Source organism: Micropterus salmoides, unplaced genomic scaffold (genome assembly GCF_014851395.1).
Source record: "Micropterus salmoides isolate LMB-PRFRI ecotype aquatic unplaced genomic scaffold, ASM1485139v1 Ms_hic_scaffold_3, whole genome shotgun sequence".
In the NCBI taxonomy this organism is placed as follows: Eukaryota; Metazoa; Chordata; class Actinopteri; order Centrarchiformes; family Centrarchidae; genus Micropterus; species Micropterus salmoides.
In genome coordinates this window covers 8,823,331-8,850,093 of record NW_024042261.1, presented here as the reverse complement: position 1 = coordinate 8,850,093, position 26,763 = coordinate 8,823,331, and the positions used below count along the sequence as shown (strand labels likewise).

General features: G+C 42.3%; 1 protein-coding gene across 3 annotated transcripts in view; it reads right to left on the bottom strand.

Annotated features, from left to right (window-relative positions):
- Window positions 1-26,763, bottom strand: part of LOC119882540 (unconventional myosin-Ic-like) — a 59,921-nt gene that overhangs the window by 9,442 nt on the left and 23,716 nt on the right. For 2 of the 3 annotated variants that reach the window (XM_038692586.1, XM_038692588.1), the window contains 16 exons: window positions 14,704-14,859; window positions 13,718-13,833; window positions 11,244-11,442; window positions 9,897-9,977; window positions 8,830-9,009; window positions 7,492-7,590; window positions 6,789-6,899; window positions 4,817-4,888; window positions 4,528-4,647; window positions 3,948-4,021; window positions 3,329-3,434; window positions 2,271-2,351; window positions 1,667-1,758; window positions 1,354-1,448; window positions 219-265; window positions 3-83 (listed from right to left, as the gene is read on the bottom strand). In XM_038692586.1, coding sequence (XP_038548514.1) covers window positions 3-83; window positions 219-265; window positions 1,354-1,448; window positions 1,667-1,758; window positions 2,271-2,351; window positions 3,329-3,434; window positions 3,948-4,021; window positions 4,528-4,647; window positions 4,817-4,888; window positions 6,789-6,899; window positions 7,492-7,590; window positions 8,830-9,009; window positions 9,897-9,977; window positions 11,244-11,442; window positions 13,718-13,833; window positions 14,704-14,859 — 1,710 coding nt within the window. Of the gene's footprint in view, window positions 1-2; window positions 84-218; window positions 266-1,353; window positions 1,449-1,666; window positions 1,759-2,270; window positions 2,352-3,328; window positions 3,435-3,947; window positions 4,022-4,527; window positions 4,648-4,816; window positions 4,889-6,788; window positions 6,900-7,491; window positions 7,591-8,829; window positions 9,010-9,896; window positions 9,978-11,243; window positions 11,443-13,717; window positions 13,834-14,703; window positions 14,860-22,678; window positions 22,703-26,763 lie in introns of those variants that run through there. The other variant, XM_038692587.1, reaches the window with a different exon arrangement.

Genomic DNA, 26,763 nt, shown 5'->3' with positions numbered 1-26,763 from the left:
ACCGTTTCTGGGCGTTTCTTGTCACTCAGCTCCTCCCTGTCAAAACACTGGGTCAGGATCTTGTTCTCTGACTTACACATAACCTGCAAACATAGAGGACACAAAGGACATTTTTTAATATGTGAATGAGGCAGTACACTGTACAACGCATCACACTTTCCAAGTGAAAACCAGTTTGCAGTTTGCTGCTTTGTCTCCTGTTGATTTTAAATTCTCACCTCTTTTAAGTTCCTGAAGAGCAGGTCGTTGTTCTTGTCCAAAAATCCTGAGAGAGAGAAGATTTGAGAATTAGAGTTTTGATAAATTTACTGATTAATCACTTCCATACTACATACACATGGTGCTAAAAGATGGAGGCTGAAGCTAGCACTGAAGAAACATAGTTCTAGTATTCCAGTGTAGAGCTGGTTAGTTGTTACATAAGTATGATAAGAAAAAATGTCAGATCTGACTGCTCTTTCATGTTTAGCTGCTTTTCTTAGACAAACAAGATAGAGATTAGACTTATGGTCTTTTTAAGTAATGTTATATTTTTAACGTTTTAGGACGGTGACTAACTGATGTATTTGCTAGTGTGGACTGTAAACACCCCCAAATCCAATAGAGTAGGATAAAGACGCTATCGTTACTCTAAACTCTGATATAGGAGCAGCCGAGATCGGCTTCCACTCAATGGGGAAATACTAAACAGTGGACGTGCTAGTCATGAACAGGACTTTTTTTGTTGTTGTTCTAACGTAACCTGTAACCCCACACAATAATTGGGTGTGAATGCTGCAATATCATATACATATGTTGTTGTACTGATGAAACTGGTGTTGGTACATTTACAGTACATTATGCTGAGTTTATCCTGGGAAGTTTTAGAGTTCAGGAAACTCTCCCCAGGTCTTTGTTGGCAACCAGCCTTTAATCTGTTTGTGCTGGCCATTGTTGGAAGGCGGGCATTTACATGGGAACTTACAGTAACTCCTATCACATTGTGACGAGGTTGTTTTGGTTTGATGACGTGTTATATTTAACAAATGGTATTTAGTACTGTATATTAGTTGGACATGTCTGATCCCCGTGCCAAATTCACTACAACACCAAACATCCGAGGCAGCCGTACATAAATACACACTTTTCTTTATGTCGCTTTTAGGTTCATAAGATAAACTTACATTAATTTCCTGGAGACTTACCACTACTTGCCTAACCTTAACCTTGACCACTGGCCCAAAAATCTGCCTTTTCCCAGGTGGGGGCACAGCGTTTTCCCTCGTCCCAATCATCTGGTCTTTAGTGTGAAATGTGTCCCAGAAGGTAGCATAAGTCAGACACACACACACACACACACACACACACACACACCGTTGACATTGTAGTTGACCTCTCCAGCGTAGTGCAGCAGTCTGAATTCGTCACGGCCCATTACCTTCCGGGTCTTTGCATCAGCCAGCTTGTGACTGCAGGGAAACACACACACACACACACACACACACACACACACACACACACAGCATGGAAATATCAGTAAATGGACTGGACACATTTTCAATAGTTCACAGTCTGGTACCACAAGCCAGTCAACAGCCAGACTTTGAAGTAGTGTAAAACAAACTGCTTTAGGTATTTTTGGGGCATTGCAGTAATTAGAGAAGACAAAATTAGGAATCCAACTAACGTGACAAAGTGTGGGTGTCCTCCCACAGTGTCCTCCAGCTTCTCTAGGAAGGTGAAATCACTGGCGTCTCCAGGTCTCAGACACTCCTCATCCTGCGATAGGAGGACAAAAAGAGCGGCAATCAGTCATTGTCTTACAAAATCTAAAATACCCTTCCGAGACCATGTCCCTGTATCAGTGGCTTTCCGTACTACAATCCAATCAATTCCTTCATTTTTTATTATACAGATAATCCCAGTTTTTGCTTCCCAGTGACTGAGCTTTAAACAAATGCTTTGGGAAACAACTTATTCATATTCTTGCAGAGATTCGATATCCCTCTCTGTCTTTATGGTAAATATGGAGCTGGAGCCAGGGGATGGTTAGCTTAGCTTATACGCATACCAGCACCTCAAAAACACACTAATGAATACGCTGGGTTTTGTTTGATTAATCTGTAGAAAAACCAAAGTGTAAAAATGACTACATGTTCTCCTTTAATATGACATCACATCTTGCCACATGTTCTTTGGGTATTTTATATTTTGGCTGAAATCCACTTCCAGAATGAATAAAATCTTGTAAGAGCTCTGTAGCAGAGACAGAGCGCAGTGTGTCTCCTCACCAGTATGGAGATGATGCCTTTGAACTTTTCCTCCACCAGGTCACAGATGATCTTGTTGTTGAAGTACTGCACCGGCTCCCACTGCAAAGACGCAAGCACCATTTCAGTTAGAGATCACGAGAAAATACACCCTATCATGGGCATTATTTGGCTTTGCATGGCATACAGAATATAATGAAATTGTTTTTGAAGAGCCACGTTTTTCCTCACAGCTTGAACTTAGAAAACGTCTCGGACAGAATTCATCAGTCTAACCCTGATACAATTACAACTATTATAAGCTATTTAATGGCCGTAAAGTCAATCATCTGCAGAATCCCTAACAGCCACATCATTTCCACAGAGAGGACAGAGTGTGCGGCCCACGGCCCCGATCTCAGATGATAATGGGCTCTTTGAGAGGTGAGTCCAAGTTACTCCCACAACCTGCTCTCCGACCAGTGCATTTAGATTAGACTGAACACAAGAGGCCCTTGTTCCAAAGGAGCAAACCAATATAAATACAATGAATATAAAATGGTCGAAGACAAAAGGGAGCAACTGAGGAGAAAATTCAAGAGAGAGATCTTGAATTAGACATCATCTTTAATTTAATTTCTTTAAGAGGTTTCATTTAAGATTTTAACTGTGAATAAATAGAGCACTACAATGCCAACAATAACAGGGATAAAGGCTTAATTTCTAATGGGGCAGTATCTTCTAAAAATATATGCACTTAACAGCAAATCAGCTTAAGCAAAAGCCTCAGTGAAACGGCAGAGTGATACATTAAATCACCAGTTTCACATTGGAAAACAACTGCAACCGCAATCACATTAGGAGCTCTTTGCGAAACCTAAACCCTGGCAGAGGGAGGAGAAATAGGGTGGTAATGGATGGTGAAAAGAAACCGCATGAGACTGAGAGGACCAGAGGAAGCAAGTAAAATGAAAAAAGAGAGCCATAAACAGAATCCAAGTGTAAATGCAGTGAAGGTGCAATAACACCTGGATTAGAAAATGGAGGCGGGTGGGGGTGAGAGAAGGGACACTGAGGGAGAGAAGGAAATGATGTCTGACCGTGATGCCTTCAGCCTCGTACTCCTCCTGCTCTGACTTGAGGGTGAGCTCAATGAAGAGTTGCTGCAGCTTCTCGTTACAGTAGTTGATACAGAACTGCTCAAAGCTGCAACGCACAACAATAAACACAATGGCTGAATCAGAAAAAAAGACTGACTCAGTGGCTGTGGGCTGATCTTTAACTAAAGGCTAATATTACCCACATACAGGGGTCATACCATAATTGATTCCATAGATAAACATAGGTTATATAATCACAATGTAGGTTAAGGTTGGAGGCTAATTATTGACCTTAGAAATAGGGGTCTGACAAAAGTCTTGGCACAAGGTCCACTTACTGGGAATGTCAGCTGCATCTCACCATATAGAGTTTACTCAGGTTGTTCAGCAACCACCTGAGCAAACTCCTACAGCTGATGAAGGCCACAAGATTGAGCTGAAAGCTCTGGAAAATTCAAGAAAGAGGACCTTGTGCAAATATTTTTTTTTTAAATCAAATTGTGCTTGAATTACTTTAAGGTTTAGATGGATATGCAGATGTTGAGTAAATCTCATGAAGTTAAATGTTTAAATTCAGCATGTAATACAACAGGTACAGTATTCATCAGTAATAATGTACCTGTTGTTCTGGAAGACCTCAAAACCATAGATGTCCAGCAGGCCAATGACAGAGTAGTTCTTGAAGGATTCATCCTGTTAGAGAAACACAACAAAAGTCATCTTCCTGTCTGCTTGAAAGGGAAAACTCTTGTACAGTATCCAAATCCTGATTTAAGGATTAAAAGGAGAAATAAAATGACAATGGCATTGACATCTAATCTACTTTTACTCCGGGGTTTAAACACATTGACTGATTTTCAATAGCTGAATTCAGAAAAATATCCATTAGTACTTTATTTAGAATAATATTGGTATACCGTGAGTACATTGGTCTAGTTAGTACATAACAACTCCACCTTGTCCACCATGTGAACTTGTACATGTCCACAAGGTGGAGCTGTGCTGTAATATATCAAAGGGGAGACATCACCACGCTGTGCAATACAGTGTTGGATAATGTCTGGATTTATTAAGACATTAAGATGAAGTGAAAATGTATTAAAAAATTTTTAATCCTTTAGTGGAAAGTTGTGCACTGTGCAGTCACACTAAGGCATGCTCACTGCAGTGAGTGACTAAGTTTGTGTGTGTGTGATTACCGTGTATGCCAGCGAAGCGTTGATCTTGTTAACCAGCCAGGTGAAGGTGCGTCCGTACACTGCCTTGGCCAGGGCATCTCGAGCTGATGACGCTTGCTCTAGGTTCAGCGGGCTCATCAACTGATGAACACACACACACACACACACACACAGGAAGGAGAGAGGCCCAGTAGACAAGTTACAATATAATTACACTGGACCAGACTAGACATTACACAGACAGGAAAGCTTTGTATACAAATGCTTATCACACACTCGCACTACAATGAGTTTGTGTATCCAAACCTACCTCCTCTCCCTTGGCAATTATCGTCTTGTGCGTGAGTGCCTCTGTCAGCACTGTCCCATTCACTCCTAACAACTGGAAAAGCACAACAACATTAGCGCAGCCACACCAATGACAAAATGATGGGGGAGGGGGGAGAGATGTATCTAGGGAAAGTGTTGTATGTAACGTATGATCCAGCAGCGTGCAGACTATTCAAATGGATAAGTCTTCACCAGCATTTGTCAGACATATGGTTATGTATTGAAAGTGTGTGGATGAGGATTATTCGCAGCCCTGTGAATTTCAAACTCAGGTCGAAGTCCATATTTATCAAGCATCTCACAGTATGAAATCAGTCATAACTGGCCAGAGGATCTCAAAAAGCATAGGACCTAACCTGTTAGGAATTACTAGGAGAAGGCACTCAGGCAGAAACAATGAGAGGGGTTACGCAATGCTTAACCCCTTTTTGTAACCGACTTGCAGAAGAGAACACTTGCTGTCTCTGCAACAACCAACAGCTTCTGCAGTTACAAATTAAACTTCGCTCTTACAGCACCTCAGATATTGTGCACAACGTAAGGCTTAATGAGCGCGTTGTGTTCTTTCATGGGCAGTTTGCAACATCAATGTGACGTGTGCAGCAGAGCGTGGCTGGATAGGTCTGACCTGGAATGGCTAAAGATTTGAAAAAGTTAGCTAAAAGTAATGGATAAATCATTAAAATGAAAAGCTTACAGTAAAAGAACGGAAGAAATAGTTAGCTAAAGTACTGAATAAATGAATGGCCCAGTGGGGGAAAAATGTTACGTTGGACACTGAATAAATGGAAAGCTAAAAGTAACTGATAACCAGCTGAAAACATTAGCTTAACATGATGAATAGGGCTGGGCGATATGGCCAAAAATGTTGGCACGGTAACATTTTTTATACAATTCAATATCGATAATCATCACGATAAATGTCAAATCATTATTTCTTTCAAGTTGAAAGCAGGTGTTTGCTCCTGAGTGAAAGTTGAAGAAACCAGGCGGTTACTTGTGGTTTTAAATTCTTCTTCATGGTCAGAACAAACACCTGCTGCCAAACAATGGATCACTTCACAAATCTGAGGCAGAACATTCAAAACAATTATGATACAATCTTTTTACAACAAATATGCACGAGTCAAATTAAGTAAAATCTTTTTTTCAGTCCCTTTATTTCAGGAAAATCAATACCTTAATAGAAATTAAGCGCTAATTTTTTTGTGATTCAAATGAATTATATCAAACATTTATTGAACATTTATTATTTTGTTATTGACGAGAATATCATAATATCGATAATCGATAATTATCATTATTGTTTTATTGCCCAGCCCTAATAATGGATAATCAGCTAAAGATAATGGGTAAACATTTAAAATAGTTATAAGCAGTGGAAAAATGGCTGAAATAGTTGGAAAAGTAATCAATAAATGGTTAAAATAGGTATATATACTGTAGATAGATTCTGCCTTTCTAAGTGGTGGTAGTACGAGTGCAAACTTGACTAAACCAACCTAAACGTTAACAGTTCACAGTTGTTTGAAAAAGAATTATGTAGTCAGTAGTGTTAAATAACAGCAGATCAGAGGAACACATTGGTGGTGTTGATGACGGGGCACTTCTGACAGGGCGGCAGGGGTACATCAGACGGAAAAGGTTGGGAACCACCGATTTACTTATTTGCTTATATTCATAACGCCTATGAGGCTGGTTTCTGCATTCCCAGGTCTCCACATGTTTAATAACACAAAAAGCAACTGTCAGAAAAACTACAATAAGTCACCATAATGTTTACTCTGTAGCTGAGAGTGTCATAAAACAACGAGGTGTCACAAATGCAGGAAGCTTCATAAGTAACTTCACGACTATTCTTAAGAGAAATTCTGAGATACTTGATAAACACAGCCCATCTCCCCCCTGGCCTGTTACAAGTGTTTATGAACCTGCTTGGTGCAGCATCTTACCCTGGCCAGGTACTTTATCTGTGTGTCAGAAGTGATGCAGGCATTGCCCTCTTCTCCACCGTACTGCACATTCCCTAGGTGGAGCACACTGGCGATTATGTTCAACAACTCCTGCACAGAGAAAACATACACAGAGAGGGGATACACAGAGAGGGGAAGCAAAAATAAGGACAAGAGAGAACAATATGGGAAGAAAAAGGAAGTACAAATAGTTACAAACAGGTGGAGAGTTGGGACACAGAAAGACCTTCAGGAGGAGGGAGAGAACAAAGGTAAAGGGACGATAAGATTACTGCCGTGGCTCTCTTTGAGCGACTTGGCAGATAATGGTGGCTTTGATGAAAAGTACCAAGTATCATACTAGACCTTGCGCACACTCACGCCTGCTCGGCACTCTATAAGCAGTGTGAGATCTAAAAAGCTCTGGCAGCAAGCCCAGACTCATGAACATGTAGGAAGACTCCCACGCTGAGCACAAATAAGTTCTGACCATTATAATAATAGCCACACACAATTGCTGTGGCTCGCGCACACACACACACACACACACACACACACACACACACACGCACACACCCCTCCCGTCTAACAATACCTGCTCCGTCTACTTCAAGAAAACAGAGGGTTTCCTCCTCCCACACTACTTTGGGTGACAGAACAAACATGTCGGGCTTTATTTACACGCCTTGGACTTGGCCCTTACCTCCACCTCGTCTTCGCTGAAGCCAATCACAGTCAAGGCTTTCCTCACCACCTTCCAATCACTGCGGTCGTTGATGGAGCTCACTTTGGGACAGTTACCCTATGGAAAACACACACACACACACGAAACGTAAAGCACTCTGAACACATTAGATATTTATCATCTACTTGAGGTTTATATTTCCCAGTAAAGTTGGCAGCACGTCCAGGAAAATCCAAGTGGCTGATGTGTAAATAGTTGTTTACATGTGAAGTAAACACCTTTTTAATATGTGATGTAAACACCTTTTTGCACAAACACACAGATGAGGTGTTTTGCTCAGTAGCTGTTGGTGTGTGTGTTCATTAAGGGGAGGGTTCAGCTAGTGCCTTAAGCCAGATTTGCCCCCTGAGGAAAGCACCTTTCACTGCGCTGAGAGTCCCTGACTGAGAGCCTATTAACCCGAAATCCTACTGGGACACACACACACACACACACACTCCAGAGCAATGACTTATGACAGGATAGAGAGAGACAGAGAGAGAGAGAGAGAGAAAGACTTACTGCAGCTTCCCTGCAGATGGTTACAGATGGTTTATATAGGCAACTATCTAAAAACAAATTGCAGACACAAGAGAGGCTGAGTAAGGAAGACTGTCCAAAGAATCCAATATCCCATTGCTGCATTAGTTTATTACAGGCAGGTGATCACTTCCATGCAGCATCCAACTAGATTCAAACAGTTTCACAAGTATGTGAGTGTCCAAAAGCAATAATGTTGTTAAAATATGATAATTAGTGCGAACAGCGGTCAGCAAAATTAGGCTATCCCCCCCCCCCTTTCATCCAAACTGTGAACAGGTGATATCCCAAATTACTACACCCACACCACGGGACCCAAAAACCGTAAGCAACCACAAAAGTGTTGTTGTGTTCAAGAACCCCACACCCCAAACCTGACTCCTACAGTTTATATACAGCTACGTTTTTTCTCCAGGGCCAAATGTGTGGCTGGACAATGATTTGGAATTGTTACAGGATGGAGTCATTTCAGTTAAATTTCATGGTCCCCAGAGGATGAATCCTACTCACTTTTCCTCAAGTGCCACCATTAGGTTCACATGCGTGGCAGAGATTCAAGTTCCACTCAGGATTCAATGTAACAACTCTGGCAATCCCTTAACTTTTCATGTAGTTCCATCACCAAGTCAAAATGTATTTATAACTTTGGAAAACCATTGACCACTGTGGATGGTGAGCAAAAGAGGGAAAAATAAATAGAACTTTTACTTCAGGAACCAGTGACTCCTGAATTCGCTCCTTCCACTTCGCAACTCTACAAAAGTACTAGATACATACTTTGACCAGGAACTGGTACTGCTGAGGGTTCCTCTCCAGGCCCAGGCGTCTCAGCAGGTCCTCTTCCCCTCCCTCGATCAGCTGATAGAAAATGTGGAAGTTCCTCTCCCCGTGGTTCTGGTGGACCACGCGGGACTTCTCCAGCAGGTAGTTGATGATGTGGCCTCCCACTGGGGCGCCCTGACGACGGGATAAAGACCAGGGAGGGAGGGGGGAGGAAGGGAAGGAGGAGAAGAAGGTAAGGCTGGAGAACTGAGGTGTGATGTAGGGTTGATTTAACATGCAGGTCGACAGGGATTTTGTAGTCCATGAAATATTTTGTGAACCCACAAAAGAGCGATACAGCAGGGAGGAGTGATCACACAAAAAAATCTATGCCTGTGACAGAAAACAAAGTATATTTACACTGTTAAAAGTGGGGTAAGCGATTCTGGAGAAATCCAACACAATGACAAATACCCTGATACAGATCACACACCCACAAAGCAAGTAACGTAACTAACGTTGTGTAAGTTGTGAGTTAGCAAACTGACGCTGCAGTTGCTGCTGTGACGCTAACATGCAGAGACGGTCCCAGAGCCGGCACACCAGCTCCAGACAGCGGTACTCACAACTCTCCTGCTGCTATGGCTAACATCACAACAACAGCATGTCTTGGTGAACTAGTAAGTAAGATGAAGTCATTTAATGTTACCTGACACAGAAATCATGGCTGGAGTACTGCTGTGTGGTTCGGTCCGAGCCACTTTGTCAGTTTCCCATTTACAGAGCCAGGGCTGAGTACACACACTGAATTTATTTTCAGTGCACACACAGAATGGAGGAGCTAGCAAACCGTGAGGAGATCTTTGCTGAATATGAAGACTTGGATTAGAATCGCTTACCTCACCTTTAACATTACCATGCAAAATAACAGAGCCTTGAGTTTCTTGCTTGGTTTCAATAGGTTGAAGTAACAATATTTTCGGTTCTTGCAACAACCTGTTTCCCTCTGAAGGAAGACTTGTTGGACAGTGTTTACTCTGGTGTAAAGTAGCCGTCAGTATAAATTAGACAGTCCTGCTCACCTTGAAGTCAAACTGAATGTCCATGTACTTGCCAAAGCGGCTCGAGTTGTCGTTGCGCAACGTCTTGGCATTGCCAAAGGCCTGGAGATAGAGAGGGATAAAGAAAGGAGAGGAGTGATGACTGACAGAGGTAGAGAGATAACAGATTTTTTTTTTTACAGTGATAGACAGGATGGCAGATAAGGACGTAGCAGTGAAACAATGAGAAAACAACAGGCATCAGAGGCCCCACAGTGTTTGTCTACAGACAGTAGCACAGATTACAGGACATAGTGTACACTCGCACACATCTGGAAAGGATCTGGCAGAGACATCCCAGACATCAAAACAGGCGCTTCTGTAAACTAGAACCTCTCTAGTGCCTTCATCCTCAAAACCACAGTTACACAATTACAGTTTTGCCCACATTTCCCAAAAATATGTAATGTATGTGTGGGAGTAGGACATGTCCATCCTGCTCAGATGCATTATGATGTCTGTGTGTATTAAAACACGTGTGTCTGCATATCAAGTTTGCTCAGCCGATGTAGGTTTTAGAAAGCACGTAGCAAAGTGATTATGTAATACATGTACATACAGATGATAATGTATTAATTCAAAGAAAACTGAATCATACAAAAATTCACTGTTGTTTTTGATGACTCTTGTCTGGGTGGAGAAGCCTCTGAAGAAGCATTCAAACACTCCAATAAGAACCAAGACAATCAAATAAACTGCATTACATCTGTCACAGTGGAGGTGAACAATACTGGCCGCAATTTCCCCTCACTGAGTCCAGGATGTTAATAGACTTTATGTTTGGCAGATAAATCAATAACAGTCACTAAAAACACTGGAAATTAAATGGATTTCCCTCCATCTTCCTCCATCATCCTGTGGGCTGAAAGCAAAACAAAACAAAACAACGCCTCTTTATCTGACTGTCAGGTTAGTGACTGGCTGCTATACAGTTATAACAAAAGCAATTAAGATGAGAAATCTCTGCTCCAATAAAAAAGATAATGAAACATTAGTCATGATAGTATGACATTTAGTACTTATTTTGGTCTTAAAATATTAGGCTTATATATGTTAGCTGATAAAGAATACTTAGTCTTATTTCTTTATCAGCTCAACACTGCTGACAGGTTGATATCTTATTTTTATAAAAAACAAATACGCCCCAAATTTATCAACAAACCAATTTACACCATCTATTGTATTAAGCCACATTCATCAACACAGCATCAACCAGCAGTCTATCACTCAACAGTATAATAAATTAAGCCAATATGCTGAAAAGCTCCCTGCTCAGTGTGCTCCAGGATAGGAGTTCTCCCAGATTAATGACGTGCCGTGGCATCTCACCTCCAGCACAGGGTTGGACTGCAGCAGGCGGTCTTTGATGGTCTGCACCTGCTCGCTGGCCGGACAGGTGACGGCGTAGTACTGCAGGATCTTTTTGGATGCCTCCGTCTTCCCAGCGCCGCTCTCCCCAGAGATGAGGATGCACTGGTCCTTTCTCTCTGTCCTCAAGGAACGGTACGAGTTGTCTGCCACTGCATAGCTGGAGTGGAGGGAAATATGTGATGACATTTGATTTGAAAATATCATGGCATTATAGTGGGAAGGAAAAAAAACATGAAGTACGCCAATATATGGATTTGGTGATATAATTCAGCTCTGATGAAATTTGTTTGAAATCATTATAAACATCTCATTAAAAAACAATATCCTTGCTGGCTACAAGAAGACCTTAACGATACCCTGTGGAGTTTGTGGTAACTATTAGCACCACAGAGCAAAGCTTTACATGTGGCTGCCCGGTTTCTTTGTAGCCACTGGTTTCACGCTACTCCACTGACCTAGTGGCGGTGGTAGCGTGTCAGGCAAAGCAGCACTGCGCCACCAAAAGGCAGTGAAGAAGAAAACTGCTAGCTTGTAACCATGGATGTAATTAACGCAGGTTGCAAACAAAAATCAGCTTTACAATTGTCTTGAGTAAGATCTAAAACAGTGGGCAAAATTATTTTCCACTGGCAGCTTTAATCAAAAATGACTAGAATGGGTACAGAAAAGCCAGTATCATCAAAATATCATAAAAGTGTACATTACATATGTATTAAAGCTGCAGCTATGCAGCAACATTACATGACACACCAACTCCTGAGTAAAAAAATCTGTCAGCTAGTTCTTAACTGTGTCTGCTGTGTTTTAAGAGCTTTTTCACTGAAAACATGGCTAGAAACAGTAAAGCTGAATTGAGGGGAATATTGGTTAATGATTCTGTGTTTGTCGCCTTGACCCATTACACAGTCATTTCATCTATTGTTAATATAAAAATATTGATAAGATCAGCTTTAAATATTGGCAAAGGTATTCTGTATTGGCATTTTAAATCCAAAATGACTTAAACAGGTACAGAGAAACCAATAGCAGTCAAACAGTTATCACGTAATTAAAGAGAATAATAAGTATACATTAAATATTCATTAAACATTAGAAACTTAGGTTTACGCTCAACATTACTAAAGTCAACCCTAATTAATGGGTAGAATAGAAACAAACAGACCATTACTCATCAGGCATGGTGATGATGTTGCATGTCTATTGGAAAACTTGAGTCTGAATGGAACATATAGCATCTCATACTGTGTGAAGATGGAAAGATGTCCAGTATGAATCATAAAGTCCAGAGTGGAGCACAGTCTGTTTTAGTTACAGTATCATTTGTCAGCCCCGCTGCTGCTATCAGCACTGATATGTTGTTTCAGCCTGTTTGGACACATTTCTGACTCAGGAATAATAACTGGATGATAAACCCACCAGCGAGGCCATATTTATATTGCACTGTGTGTGCGTGCGTGTGTGTGTAATGTATGTATGCAATATAGGGCTGGGGGGGGGGGGGTCAGGCTCAGTTCAGAGGAATTCCCTCTTAAAGGAGTAAAGCTCTTGCCTGGTACCATCATTTGCTTACTTTCCTTTCCACCTCTCCCTCCCGTTTTCTCTCTGCGACCCTCCACCTCTACTTGCCAAAGCACATTTTTCTTTCCACTCAGAGGGAGCGAAAACATTCGTCCCTACCTATGCTCAAGTGTTAAAGTAAAGAGAGAAAATAAATAACTACCAGCGGTTAGAGCAAAGAGCGAAAGAGCTAGAGAGAGATTCTGAAATATTTCGATGCTGCCACTCTCCATAATGAATCTGATTGTTTTGTAGCTGACCTGTGGGGTCTGGGAGGATTTAATAGGGAATTCCCCAACATTCCTGTGGTAACCTTTCAAACAAACACTCATACCTCATGCCGTGACGTCTTGCAAACAGTGACTGATAAAGGCAAGGAGAGTCAGACCATGGGAGCATTACGTAGCTAGTGTACTCTGTGAGAGTGGCGCATAGGACAAATATTCCCATGCTCTCTGAACATACAGACTGTGACAGCATTAAAACAAATGTTACGTCATCCGAGGGTAAAAAGATTCACCTAGCACCAACAGACTCCTACTTTCAGGCCGCTGGAGCAAAAACAAGGCAACAGTGAACATGCTGTCCGCCGTCAACAACGCAGTCAAAATATATGTTTCACCTGTAACAGCAAACACATGCAATGAGTCATTCCTCCCTCCTCCTCATAATGCTGCATTCATGGTCAGGAGCAAAGAATGCATCCCGTATGAGACTGTCTAAAGGTTTATAATAACTGTTTGTTCTGAAGGCTTATTGGGCTTATTATTCGTCTTTCATCCTTTTTAAGCAAGTAGCTTGACTCTGCACGTGTGAGTTCTCAAAATGGAAAGTTGAGCTGCATACTGTAGGGTGTGCAGAGGCTGAGTGCTTACATGTGTGGTGAGACCTCGTAGAAGTTGACTCCACGGTATCGCTCCATGTGGTTCTTGGTGTAGATCTCCAGGTCTTTGTATGGGTTAACTGACACCAGCACTGAACCGATGTACGTCTGATGGAAAGGGAACATCCAGTTACATTACATGACAAAAGACTCACCTGTATGTTGCAGTGAGAATCTAAATGAACCAGATATGCAAATACAAGTTTATCACTTTGTCACTATGACTCTGGACAAAGGAAACTAACTGTAGGTATACTTTTGTGCCACACTGTCGATGTTTCCACATCACCTAGGCTCCAGGCTGATTTCATGTTAGTTAACTGTCACTGACCATTTTTGGCGTTTTTCTTTCAAAGTTACACAACACAATTTACAAAAAGAAGAAATATATGTCGGCCAATAAGTAACAAGAAATAGACAAATGCTAAAGGTATGTTTGAGGACATTTAAAAGGCCTCTCCCCTTTACATGGTTTATGCACCAAAGAGCTATGGTAGATACTACGATTTGCGATATGATTCACAATTAGTGACACTTGTTAGGGTCTGTACCAAAGAGTCTTACATCTGGAGAAGAAGATCTGTAGGCCGGGGCCGCACTACAGTACCTCATTACAATTCTGTTCCGTGACTGTCATTTTACCTTCATCAAAAAATTGCAACTTCTGTGATTTGGATATCTGATTTTGATAATATTTCGACTAATTGTGAAACCCTACAAAAAGCACTGACAGGTTAGTTATAAAACATCATGCTCATTATATATAGAGGCCACAATTCTTTAATAATCAAATGTAAGGAAATTCTAATTAAATATATTTATGTTACATATACTGGTACACAATAAAAACTGAATTTCAGCCACTATAGTTATTGAATCTTTTACTCTTAAATATCAATCTCAAAACTCCAGCAATGGCCGGGCTCTAATACATACATGCGCAGCTAAACCCCCATCCTCCTCACCACACCCACTCACATAGATGAGGTTCTCTTTGAAGCGTTTGCGCAGGTTCTCTATGAAGGCGGCCTCGCTGGTGTAGTTCTCCAGCAGGACAAAGTCCTGCACGCCCACCCGGTCTCTGGCTGTCAGGGCCGACTCCATCATAGCCCGGACCCCGTCACTAGCCACCACCTAGAGGAGAACAGGCAGGGAGCAGGTGGTTTAAAACACTCAAGACACATAGAACATATGTGCTGTAACACTTCATTGATGAAACTCTGCTTGTCTCATGCAAGGAATAATTGGAGAAATGAAGGAGGGAGGCAAAAGCTTCACATCACACATTATCCATCCTTATTAGGGTCAGGAGGAAAGAAGAGGACGAAAAAAACGCTAACAATTAAAATCATAAATCAGTGTGGCACCAACTATTGCCAGTAACAAAATGCTGATAAAAAGATGTGGAAGTAGTGTACTACGTTGTTTAACAACAAAAAGAAGTATCAGCTGGGTGTGATGCCAGGAGGTCATGAACAGTTTCTAACAAACATAAGCCAGTTACGGTGTCTAGAAAACAACGAATAAATCAGCCGGGCCCACAAATCTGCTCATGTTATCTTACTGCTGATGGATCTATATTTGCACACTTGATTGTATGAAGAAAGTGGACAAATGATATGTTCGAGGTATTAGTTCACAAAATGGTAGTGAGTTGACCTCGAGTAAAGATTATCTGTCAAGGTCAAGAACTTCCATGCATTTGTAAAAAGAAATTTAAAATCTAGATTTTAAACATTACATATGAGCACAAATTGTCACCTGTCATCAGCTGCAAACCGAAACATTTTGCAATCGGCCTCACCAAAGACCCAATCAATGTTTGTTGAGATATAACCGCTTTTGTGTGCAAGTACATCTCAAAAGATTCACCAAGTCCTTCCTGTCCCATAAGGACCCCCCACAGCTTTCTACCTCCAATAATCCAAATGCAGACAAATGCCATGAACCATTCAGAGCACCACATTGATTCATACACACACACACACACACACACACACACACACACACACACACACAACAAAACTAAGTGGAGATTTTAGGTTTTATATCACCCAGTTTTCTTTAGAACAGCCCCTGAGTGATCTTAACACCTCTAAAAATTAGGTGAAGCCAAACCCAAATGTGGCACAGAAAATGTAGCACTTCAACCAAAGTGCGCCGAGCCCCACCCAGGTTGCACATACTTGAAAATAAACAGCACACATTTAGAATCACAAGTTAACTGCAACACTTACAAGTTTAAGGTCATCGATGCGGCTGCCCAGAAAGCCATTTTCTAAAATAGAGGCTTGAGTTTTACGCATAAGACTGCGAATGTTAGCCACATCCATGTTTAACATGTACTTGAGTTGGACAGAACTAAAACCAAGTCAAGCTGTGCTGGAGGGACAGACAACACGCACACACAAAGTACAGCAGGTGTTGTTGTTGTGCTGAGCAGTACGGTAGTCCGCATCCCTCAGGATAAAGAGACAGAGAAAGAAAGAGAAGAGAAAGCTTGAGGGAGGAGAGGACATATTAATTAGCACTGGGTGAGACAGGAGGGAAAAACACAGAGCAGAGAGGTGTGAGAGGAAGGAGAGAGAAAAAAAGAGAAGGCGAGAGAGGAGCTGATGGATGCCAGGTTATGACTCCAGCCCTGCACCATTTAAACTCCGTTGGAAAGTTAACAATACTCCCCGAAATTCCACACAGCAGCGCCCTCAACACAACAGCGAGCCCTTTAAATCATTACTTCCCCTGTCTTTACACGTGCACAACATCTTGATCAGATTTCACACAAGTATGCATGAATATGTTTGATCCTGGATTTCAAAGGAGAAGTACAGTGTCCCATGGTGCTTCACACATGGGGAGAAGCAATGGGGTCTATGGCTGTAGGACCACAGTTCAGGGAAACAGAACTTAGCACTGCCTAATTAACAGAACCACCCCTTCACTTTAATCTTTACAGCCCTTCAAAGTGGCCTGACTAAGAGGGAGGCTGTTAGAGCTGACTCATCTCTCATCTTTTATGATCCGAGAGTAACTCAAGCTTCCACTGGTGCCCCTCTTTTACTTCTTAATCCAGGCTGTAAAATCTGCGTGAGCATACGTGTTTGTGTGCGCACATCCTCACTAGGACACAACAATGACGCAATTTAACTTCATCCCTTTAACTCCCTGATTAAAGTATGCAGAGAATATTTGTGTTGCTTTTTATTACCCATTGGTTACATTCACTGCAGGCTTCTTCAGCACCTGAGGAGGCTTTACAGATGCCTGTCTCAGACTAAACGCTGCCTCAAGGCAAACCACATTAAGCAGAGAGGCACGGGATGAGGAAACGAAGCTGACACACTGACAGAAGTGGAAGGTGTTCACAACAACGCAGCTCAAACGGTTGCATTTAAGGTTAAAGTAGTCAAAAAATCTCATTTTTGACACTATTTATGGTCGGCCTTTTTTTCCAGCAACAGCCATTCTGTGTATTTACATTCACACTAGCTCTCTATATAGTAGATTCCATTGTCAGTGGTGGAGTCCGGCATTCCCACACTGGTTTCAAATTGCGATTACATGCACCAGGAATTCACAGGAAACAATGCATGCATGTAATCCAGTGTTTTAATAAAGTTTTTAATTAGATCTCACTGACCGGCCTCAATATTTACTGTTCACTCTCCTACACAGGAAATGCAACACATTTCTCAGAGGTAGCACTACCTGCAATGGATCAAAATGACTTCTACAAATGACTTCTGCAGTATTGCAGGGTGTAATGACACAAGAAGTAGCAGTCAGGCGATAGACTGCACACCTCCAGCTCCTCAGCGAGGTAACCAATTCACATCACTGTGTCCTGCTGCTGTGTGGGAAACTACTCACAGCGTGTGCAGAGCATGAACTCAGATTTCAATGAACTCACAGTTTCAAATATTGTCGACTGACTTCTTTATAAAAACAATGCCAGATTGTCTGGCTGCTATGTAAACAGACACACCAGCTGCTCTTTACCTGCTCGACTAGGATTTGTCTTAGTATTAAACCATACTCACTGTTACCACAGTAACCACAGGTGGGTCAACAAGGACTGAAATCTCAAAGTTTATTATTTGAAGGGAAGGAAAAGAGCAAATAGCTTTGGAATACATTTCACCCATGTGGTATTGATACATGCACCATATTATTAATAGTTAAGCATTAATACAAGCATATGTCCCACATCCCATACATCCGTGTTTCTCTCACCACTGGATGAGTTCTAGTGACCTCTTGTTTCACACATTTCTACAAAAAGCAAAGAAGCTGCAGCTGTGTGTGTGTGTGTGTGTGTGTGTGTGTGTGTGTGTGTGTGTGTGTGTGTGTGTGTGTGTGTGTGTGTGTGTGTGTGTGTGTGTATGCTGAGAGTTGAGTGTGTAGGACTCAAACAGTCTCTGTAACCAGTCCCTGCACTTCTCACCTGTCAAACAGTATGGGCAGTATTTTAACCTCTTCACTTTGATTTTCAGGTGATGATAGAACAGATATCTTCCTGTACTTATCGCTGCTCATGCTAAAGAACCACTTCTTTTTCTGAATCCATACATGCTGCTGTTGCTGCAGCTGGAAACATATGACTTCCTGTGTAGCAGAGAGATTTGTCCTGGCAAAGAACTACAAGTAGGGATGGGTATCGCTACTCGATACCTTTATGGTATCCAGCCCGGTATCGAGTAGAATTGAAACGTCTCCAGTCAAACCAGTAATTCAAATTGATCCTTTTTGTAACCAATTCGCAGCAAAAAATAACTATTTGTATGGTTTTGCTTGCAGCCAAACTTGCAAGCAACACACCAAAAGAAAGAGAAGAGCACGCCTTTTTTTCCTTACTGCCTGCACCATAAACTGTATTTAAAAAAACTGGACGCTTCGTGTCAATGCTGATTTTTACAGCCGCTCACCTTCGGCTGCGGTCTCAGGCATGTTCCTCACTGTTGCAAGTTAATCACCACAAGCTTGGCTTTCCATTGGTTTCATTTTCTTGTATCATTTAACACTTCTCTGTACATTTTTATTTGCCATTCGCATCACATGTCACTGATCGATAGCTCCGTTCCATCACATCAGCAGCGATCAGCTGATTTTACTGACGGAGCCTCCGGCTGCACCTGCGTCTGCTTCAGGTGTAGTTAGTTTGATCGGCTGGATGTGCAGACTCTCTTTTCCTCTGGCTCCTTACTCGTTTTATAGTTGTGACTGTTGTTCTTAGAGGTTTGCGACTCACCTCTAAAGGAAAAAGCACTCGCAGAGATCTTTCAATTCAGTTTATTGATCGAAAGTTAAAATAATTTTCCAGTGTTTACTTTCAACACAGGTATCAAAATGACCTTAAATTCATTTCCCACAACTCATTTGGTCACTAACTATTTCACTCCTCCTCTTTCATTCAAATATAAAAAAAACAAAAGCTGAAGTCTTTCCCCTTATTATACTACCCATAAGGATGAACTAATTGGGATGAAGATCTGATACAGTTTCACAATACTTTTATGTAAAATAAAATAGACAACCTTGCTTGTCCATAACAACAATAAAAACACCAATCAACTACTATGGCTTCAACAGGTGCCATTTTATGCAAGGTATTGGCTGAAGTACTTTAGTGGTATCGGTATCACTATAAGGGTACTGGTTTTGGTACTGGTATTGTAAAACTTTAAAGGATACCCAACCCTAACTACAAGGCAGCGGGTGTTTAGACCAAATGTAAAGGAATTCATCATCTGGGAACAGATTAAATCACTGTTAGGAGTAGCACGCCTGACTTACATTTACATTAAGATATCATGGTTTATAACAAAACCCTGCAATATTATGGCGCCTGGTAGGAAAGAAACCAGAGCCTTATTTCCTCACCTCTCTCCTCCCCTATACATCTCTCATTCACTTTCCCTCCTGACAGTCTCTCACCCTCTCTCTCTCTCTCCATTACTTCATTGTTTCCCAATGGCTCTTTCAGTGTTTGGCTTTCCTGCGGCACACCGGACCTCCACCCGGTCTCAGGAACACGCCAAGTACGTGCCTACCCAGTTCCTACATGTCGTCATATTTTCCAAATACGTTACAACAAGGCAGCTTGGAGCCAGGTTAGCGGGAGGAGACCTGAAGAGGCACTACTGTTTGACTCGAATGAGTTTCTGAGGCGAGGCACCAATAAAAGTGAACAAACCATCTCCTCTTTTTAGTCCCTCATCCTCTTTCAAATGACAGATTGAAAAAGCGACCACATCTAAGAGAAGCCGAGAAAAGGGGAGAAAGCAGAGGGATTGAATCATCCAGCCGGCCTGTGAACAATAGCAGCCTGACCTTTACATCGCCCCGGGTGCACGCACAGAGCTCAGATGTCACACTGTTGATGCAAACCACATCTAACCTGCTGCTTACAGTGCTCATGATGGAAGTCTGGATGGATAATGATGAGGAACAGCATTCTAAACTTGCACAAGCAGGTTTGACATACTTTGTGTTATGGTGGCTTGTATTGCACCAGTGCTGCTTTGTCTTTGCTAATCCACTAAACACGTACCAATCTTATCCATTATCTTATCCACTGTGTGATAAATGTTTCTAAATTAAAGAGCTACAAACTTGTATGCATTCCCTACTAATTTTAGAGTGTGTTTCCATGGTAACCACAATTAAAGATTACGGTGGTCGTGGATCTTGCAGGCGCGTTACTCAACTCCACTTGTTTACGCCGAAGTTTTACTGTTTCTAGCTTCACAAAGGTGAGGATCTCTTCTTTTGGTGTGTGCAGGTGGTGGTGCTGGTACCCTTGATGTCTTGGACGTGACATGGACGGGATTCAAAGAAATAATAATCAAATCTGGCCCCAGAGCACTTAAACCAACAGTTAAATATTTGCGTACGTAAAAGATCCCGGTTCAATACGAGTGTAGCATTCAGTCCTGTTGGGGGGGAAAAAAACCAACTTCTTCTGACTTTCACATGATTTGTTAAAAGTCTATAATGACAACCAAATGAGTGAGGCGTGTGGTTCTGATAAAGAAATGGTTAGCTACTCGCAGATTGTTTTGCCTCATTTTTCTACATTTTTCCACTATGAATCAGTTGTCTGGCACTGATTTCTCCTCTTCTCTCATCTATTGTGCACTAGCTGGTAGAAAGAAAGGGCCATGAAGTGAAGAAACACTTAACATCAAGATTCATTTTTGACACATGAATGTTCATGTCCTTGTGAAAATATACTGAGGTATCAGAAGGTGCTGGTTTGTTCTGATGGGACCACATGTCAACCACAGACTTTTTTAGGGTCGAAGTGGCCAACAGGAACAATCAATCAACGCTGCTGAAGCGCTTTCCCCATTTCACACCTGTACAGGATCCAAGCATTTTAACATTTTGATTACGATTACCATGGAAATGCCCCCCTAGGCTTAGCAGTGAGCATGTTTAGGTTCATCCCAAGAGGCTGTGGATTTGCTCTGCAGAGCAGTCAGACAGGTGGGACGAGCTAGCTGAGTCTCCCGCAGGCTGCAGAAAGGAACGGGACTATTTGAGGACATGAGGGCCAACGCGACACGACACGCAGCGGGGAGTCTGGGAGTACTCTATGTATCATATTTAGTCACTACTTCACAAGGACCCACCTTTGTTAAGTGTTCCTGAGCAAGTCACTGTTGCAACATCACCTTGGTTTCACTAAACCTAGCTTACAGCAGGCTAGTTAACTCTAGTAAGCATGATCTCAACTATAAACTGACATGAATCGTCACTACCTTCATGTTTAACCTTCAAATCACAAATTAATCATTGTTTCTGAGTCAGTCAGTCAGAATTCAGCAACACTAACTTACCCGAGTCTGACGATACTCCATGGAAACACACTGTCGAGGTTTTCAAGTCAGTGGGGTTTGTACTCCAGGTACAATGAGCTAGTTTATCAAGCCATTCAGAAATTTTTTACTTGTCAGACTTGATCGCAACTTAGACTTGACACAGTCTAGAAAGTGACGAGTGTGGATAGCCTGAAGAGTGAGGTGAGCCCAACATAAACTACCTATTGAAATGAGGTCAGATGCCTCGCAGGCAACAATGACAACTGTGTCAGGAATCTCTCAGTGCCCTGTTCTGTCCTCATCCTCAGTGCATTGCACAATCTGTCAGTCCTCCATCTTCCACATGCACCGTTGATCAAATACGTATGGATGCACGTGAATGTAAATATTGCTCTACAAGTTTAACTGTAGGAGAACGAGTTCCAACATATTTTACTATCAGTAAGAGAAAATACATGCAGCACCAAAAAGGAGGGTTTAGGTCCCACACATACATCAACACACACCTTTTTGATTAACGTACTGACTCTCAGTCAATGCCAAAGAATGCTGCCCGGCCACACAACCCCACCATGTGATTGCCTCGCCCCGGGGCGGTGCAAACAAACACATACACAGTGATGAGGACACACCTTCTTGGATATCAAATAGATTTTTTACAAATTCAATTAAAATAGCTCTGACATCAACATGGCAAATGCAGAGTCAAGATGAAGAAGGATGCTGAGATCAAGGAGGAGAGCGGCTAAAAAGCAGACACGTCAGGTGAACCACAAACTCGCCACAATAGCAATGCTTGTGGCCCTGGCCTTCACCTGCCTCCCTCCCACCTGTGTCCTTGAAGTTCAAGAGCACCCTGTCAAGGTTGTTGCGCAATTCCAGTAGGTACTTATTACAAATACAGCAGCTCTTAAAACCTCCTTCCACTTCAATAAACTCCCCACTGCAATAGCCTGACCAAAAGCAAACCCCTCTCACACACAACTCCTCACCTTTCACACTCTTGAATGCAAACCTGTGTGTGCAGAAAAGGAATTACTGACTTACACTAAACCATGAAAAAAGATTTCCCCCCGCCTCACCTCTGACTGGCTTTTTCTGCAAGACAACTGTGTGGCGTTGTGTCTTACCAAAGGTCTGTACTTCATGGCTCCCGCCCTGCTCTTGAGTAATTTGGACAGGGCTTTTTGTTCCCACCGCGCCGATAGTCCAGCTATAAGAATGTGGCCTCCAACGCCGCGTCCGATCACTATTTAGCCGAGAGTTTGTTTTTAGAAGCTCTCCCCTCCGTCCTGAGAGCCAGCTGCCATAGCTTCTCCTCTTACTGCCTCTCACACACGCTAAACACACACGTCTCTCTTGCTCGCCACTCGTTCACCCACTTTTCTTCTTCTTCCCTCCCTCCCTCCAGAGGAAATAGTCCCTGTGTTAGGTGACACATAATCCCACTCTTCCCTCTCCCTCTCTGTGCTCCCCCCCCCCCCGTCGCCCTCTCCCCAATCCACTCATGCTAAAAGACCAGAGTTCCACATATTTTCTCTTGTTTCTTACTCTCCATCAGCTCTTAAGAGAACAGAGAGGGTATAAAGGAGCTAACAGGTCTCCTATCACACACAAAAAAAAAAATGTGAAAAGAAAAATGTGTCCTGATACCAAAGGTTTAAGGAGTGTGTGTGCGCATTCACTCGTGCGCGTGCAAACAAGGGAAACTCTTAAGTAGTAAGTGCAGGATGAAGCCAATAAATAATCATCTACTGGAGCCAAAAGCGTTTCCTATTCCTTCCCTTTCTTCTCTTCTGTCCCTCCCTGCTCTCCCCACTCCGCGATTTACAAGCCGAAGCAGAAACCAGACAGAGCAGCCAAGAGTCCCCCTGTCATCAATCTGGCTCTCCATGCATGCTGCATCTAGCTCACACACATAATACACACCCACCACATGCATGTATACAATGATGCATGCATGCACGCACAGGGGACTTAACATCATTAGTCCAATATCATTACAGGGAGTATAATTGCTCCAGACCAGTGTTGCACACGCACGTGCACACACACACAGCAGATCAAAGGCCTCAGCAGTCTAATGCGCCTGCTTGTTAAAACTAATAACAACTGACATCGTACGGGCAACGGGTGCGTGTTGTTGAGAACAAAGTTGAAGACAAGTTTCCACTACAGTTTCTGGGCTAATATACAGATATTAATGTGGGATAGTTAGTGATGGTGATCTGTTGTCTCAGTCAAAATCACCTGTTTGTACGCTTTGTACGCCTTTTACTGAACGTCTGCTTTTGTCAGTTTTTCGTTGAGGTGAGAATTTGATTTGAACTTCAGTAGCCCCAACTTAAAGGAATAATTTGATAAGGCTTATCGGCTTTATTGGCAAGAGTTAGATGAGAAGATCGATACCCCTCTCTAAAGTACATCAAGCTGAAGCAGGAATATGATTAGCTTATGTTAGCATAAAGACTGTCGGGGGTAACTGCTCGCCTTGCTCTGTCCAAAGGTTAAAAAATAATAAAATACCTGCCTACCACCTTACTCTATCTTGGTTGTTGAATTCATACAAAAAACAAAGATTAAAAAGAAGTTGCATTTTTATGGAGGGTTATGTGCTGGACTGTTTCCTGGCCAGGCGCTGTGACTTCACTTTGGTTTTGGACAGAGCCTGACTAGCTGTTTCCTATAGGTTTATATTTATAAGACAGATGTGAGAATGATATCAATCTTGTCATCTAACTCTGATGAGAGAATTGCCAATAAGTGTGTATCCCAATATATTGAACTATTCTTTAATGAAAATTGGTAATTTGTCAGTGTGACAGCAATGCCAAACATCGTAGAACAACAAAAACACAAGGGTATGAGTATAAGAGATGGGTGTCTGTAGTAGCATGTTCAAAATCCTTTCATTAAAATATAAGGTAGGAAAGAGACAGAAACAATATGACAAAGTTTATGGACAAATCTGAATCCAAAGGGCATATTTTCAGCACGCTTCAGACATGCACAAGAGACCCCCAGAGTTACTAAAGCTGGACAGAGTGGGATATTCTGGTCTACAAGAGGCTACAAGCTGCAGCTTCAAAGAGTAAAAGCAACAGCAGGAAAGCCAGGTTTTACAGGCCTCATTAGGATGACCTGCTCCTTCCTGCTGATCTAAGAGAATAGGCCCATAAATCCACAGAAGTGGAGCATGCTGATACTGGTCCACCTTAGCTATCTCAATCTTCAGCCATCACACACCTGAAAAAGAGAGAACTGTGTGTGTACAGCAGGGTCTTTATTATGATAAGAGTAATTACGAAAAGAGGAATGGAGCTGGTGGAAAAGTAGAGAGAAGTTGGAAATAAGGGAGGAAAGAAAAAGTAAATGAGGGCAGGTAAACCTAGAGACAGAGAAAGGGTTTAATTTCTCTTGTTTCAGATATCTGAACTGCAGTCATCTTCCTCATCATCTCCATTTCCCTTCAGTCGGCTCTGAGGCTCACAGAGGTCAGGCAAAGTCAAGGTCATTCCATTCACGCGTCTATCCATGTTTCCTTGAAGCTGCTCTACTCTACTAAAAATATTCCCTTGAGGGTTTTTGAGTTAGCACGAAGGTTCTTTAGGAAATGGTTATTTGTAAATTTAGCAAAAGAACCAAGTTTTCATTAATCATTACAGTTCTTCACAGCCGCACATGCCACAAAGCTCTAAAGAACCATTAAAAGTGGGCCGTAATGGCAGCAAAAAGGCTCACTGTACTCATTCACAGACAGAGAGCAGGTGTAACTTCCACCTCTTATCAAAGACTACTGCAGAGAGGATGTAGGAGCAACACCCTGGCAAAACAACACACATAAACTCGTTCTCTTCCACACTGCCCTCTACGGGTCACCCCCATCTAAATGAAACTCAATAAGGGGCCATTAGGTTTTTGCTGAGGAGGACACGAAAACGCCTGAAAATAACTCCATCCCCCTGCATGCTCAGAGCCGCTCAGCAGTGTCTGTGTCAGATTAAACTTTGTACACCTTGTCTGATGCCCCCCCACTCCCCCCCCTCTTCATTGCCTGTATAATCAGAGCCCCTGCTGCAGTAATGTTTTCCAGATGCTCTCTCTCTCTCTCTCTCTCTGCTGTCTGCGTGTGTCTCTCTCTCACCGCTGTGTGAGAATACACTGGACAGACAGCAGGAAACAGGCAAAGATACAACTGAAGATAGAGGGCTGCAGTTGTTACACACACAGCACACCAACTAGATTCATTCATTTATTCGTCTGTGCTAATGTCTCTGGCTAAAACTGAGTCCTGGCAAGTGTGCAGACGGTGAAGGTGTGTGTCTGAGTGTGTGCTTCTGCGGGCTCATGCTGAGGCAGCATATTTGTGCTGAGTTGGAGGAAGGAGGGGTCGAATCTGACCACCAGTATCATGCTCAGCTGTCAGACTTTAACCCTTTCTTATCCACTTCTCTTATCCCTCTTCTACTTCACTTCAAAGAGCTAACTCTTTAAGGGCAAGTGGACGTGGCATACACTGGAACAGACTTCATAAACACCACAAATGTGAATAAATTATCATCAGCCTAATGATGGTACCGCATACAGTATCTGTCCTCTCCTCCCACATACTGCCATCACATACTAGCTGAGGCTACAACACAGCATACTCTGTGATATCTGTCTTTTACAGCGCTGAGGCTGTAAATGATAGGACATAAAAAGCACTATGAGGGGCATAAAGCCATGGAAACAATACAAATATTGTCTTACATCTGCCAGTGTAGGAACTTTTCAACTGCCAGCAGCACCAAAGCAGGTGCATCAAGTTTGTTATTGTGGTTATATAGTCCAGGTTCGGAATTACTGAGGGGTTAATGATTGGGGAAATACTTCAAATATGTGTGTTTGGGTGTGTGTCATATAATTAAGAGAAGCCAAAAAAAATTACAATCAGCTTGATATCCTTCCTTCCCTATTCAAAGCATAGTGTGTTGATTCAAAGCGTAATGTTGATTTGCCTCTCTATCTCACGCACACACACGTGTGCACACGCACCACTTTGGGAAAAAACACCAAATTAAACATCATGTTTAGATTTAGGGAAGAAAAAAAGAAAAGCTTAAATCCCACTGACCACTTTCAAGGAAACGCATGTGACCATAACTCCGTGGGAAATCACAAAATGGGAACTCGACTTTCCCCTCCTGCTCCCCCCCTCTCTCTTCCCCTCCCC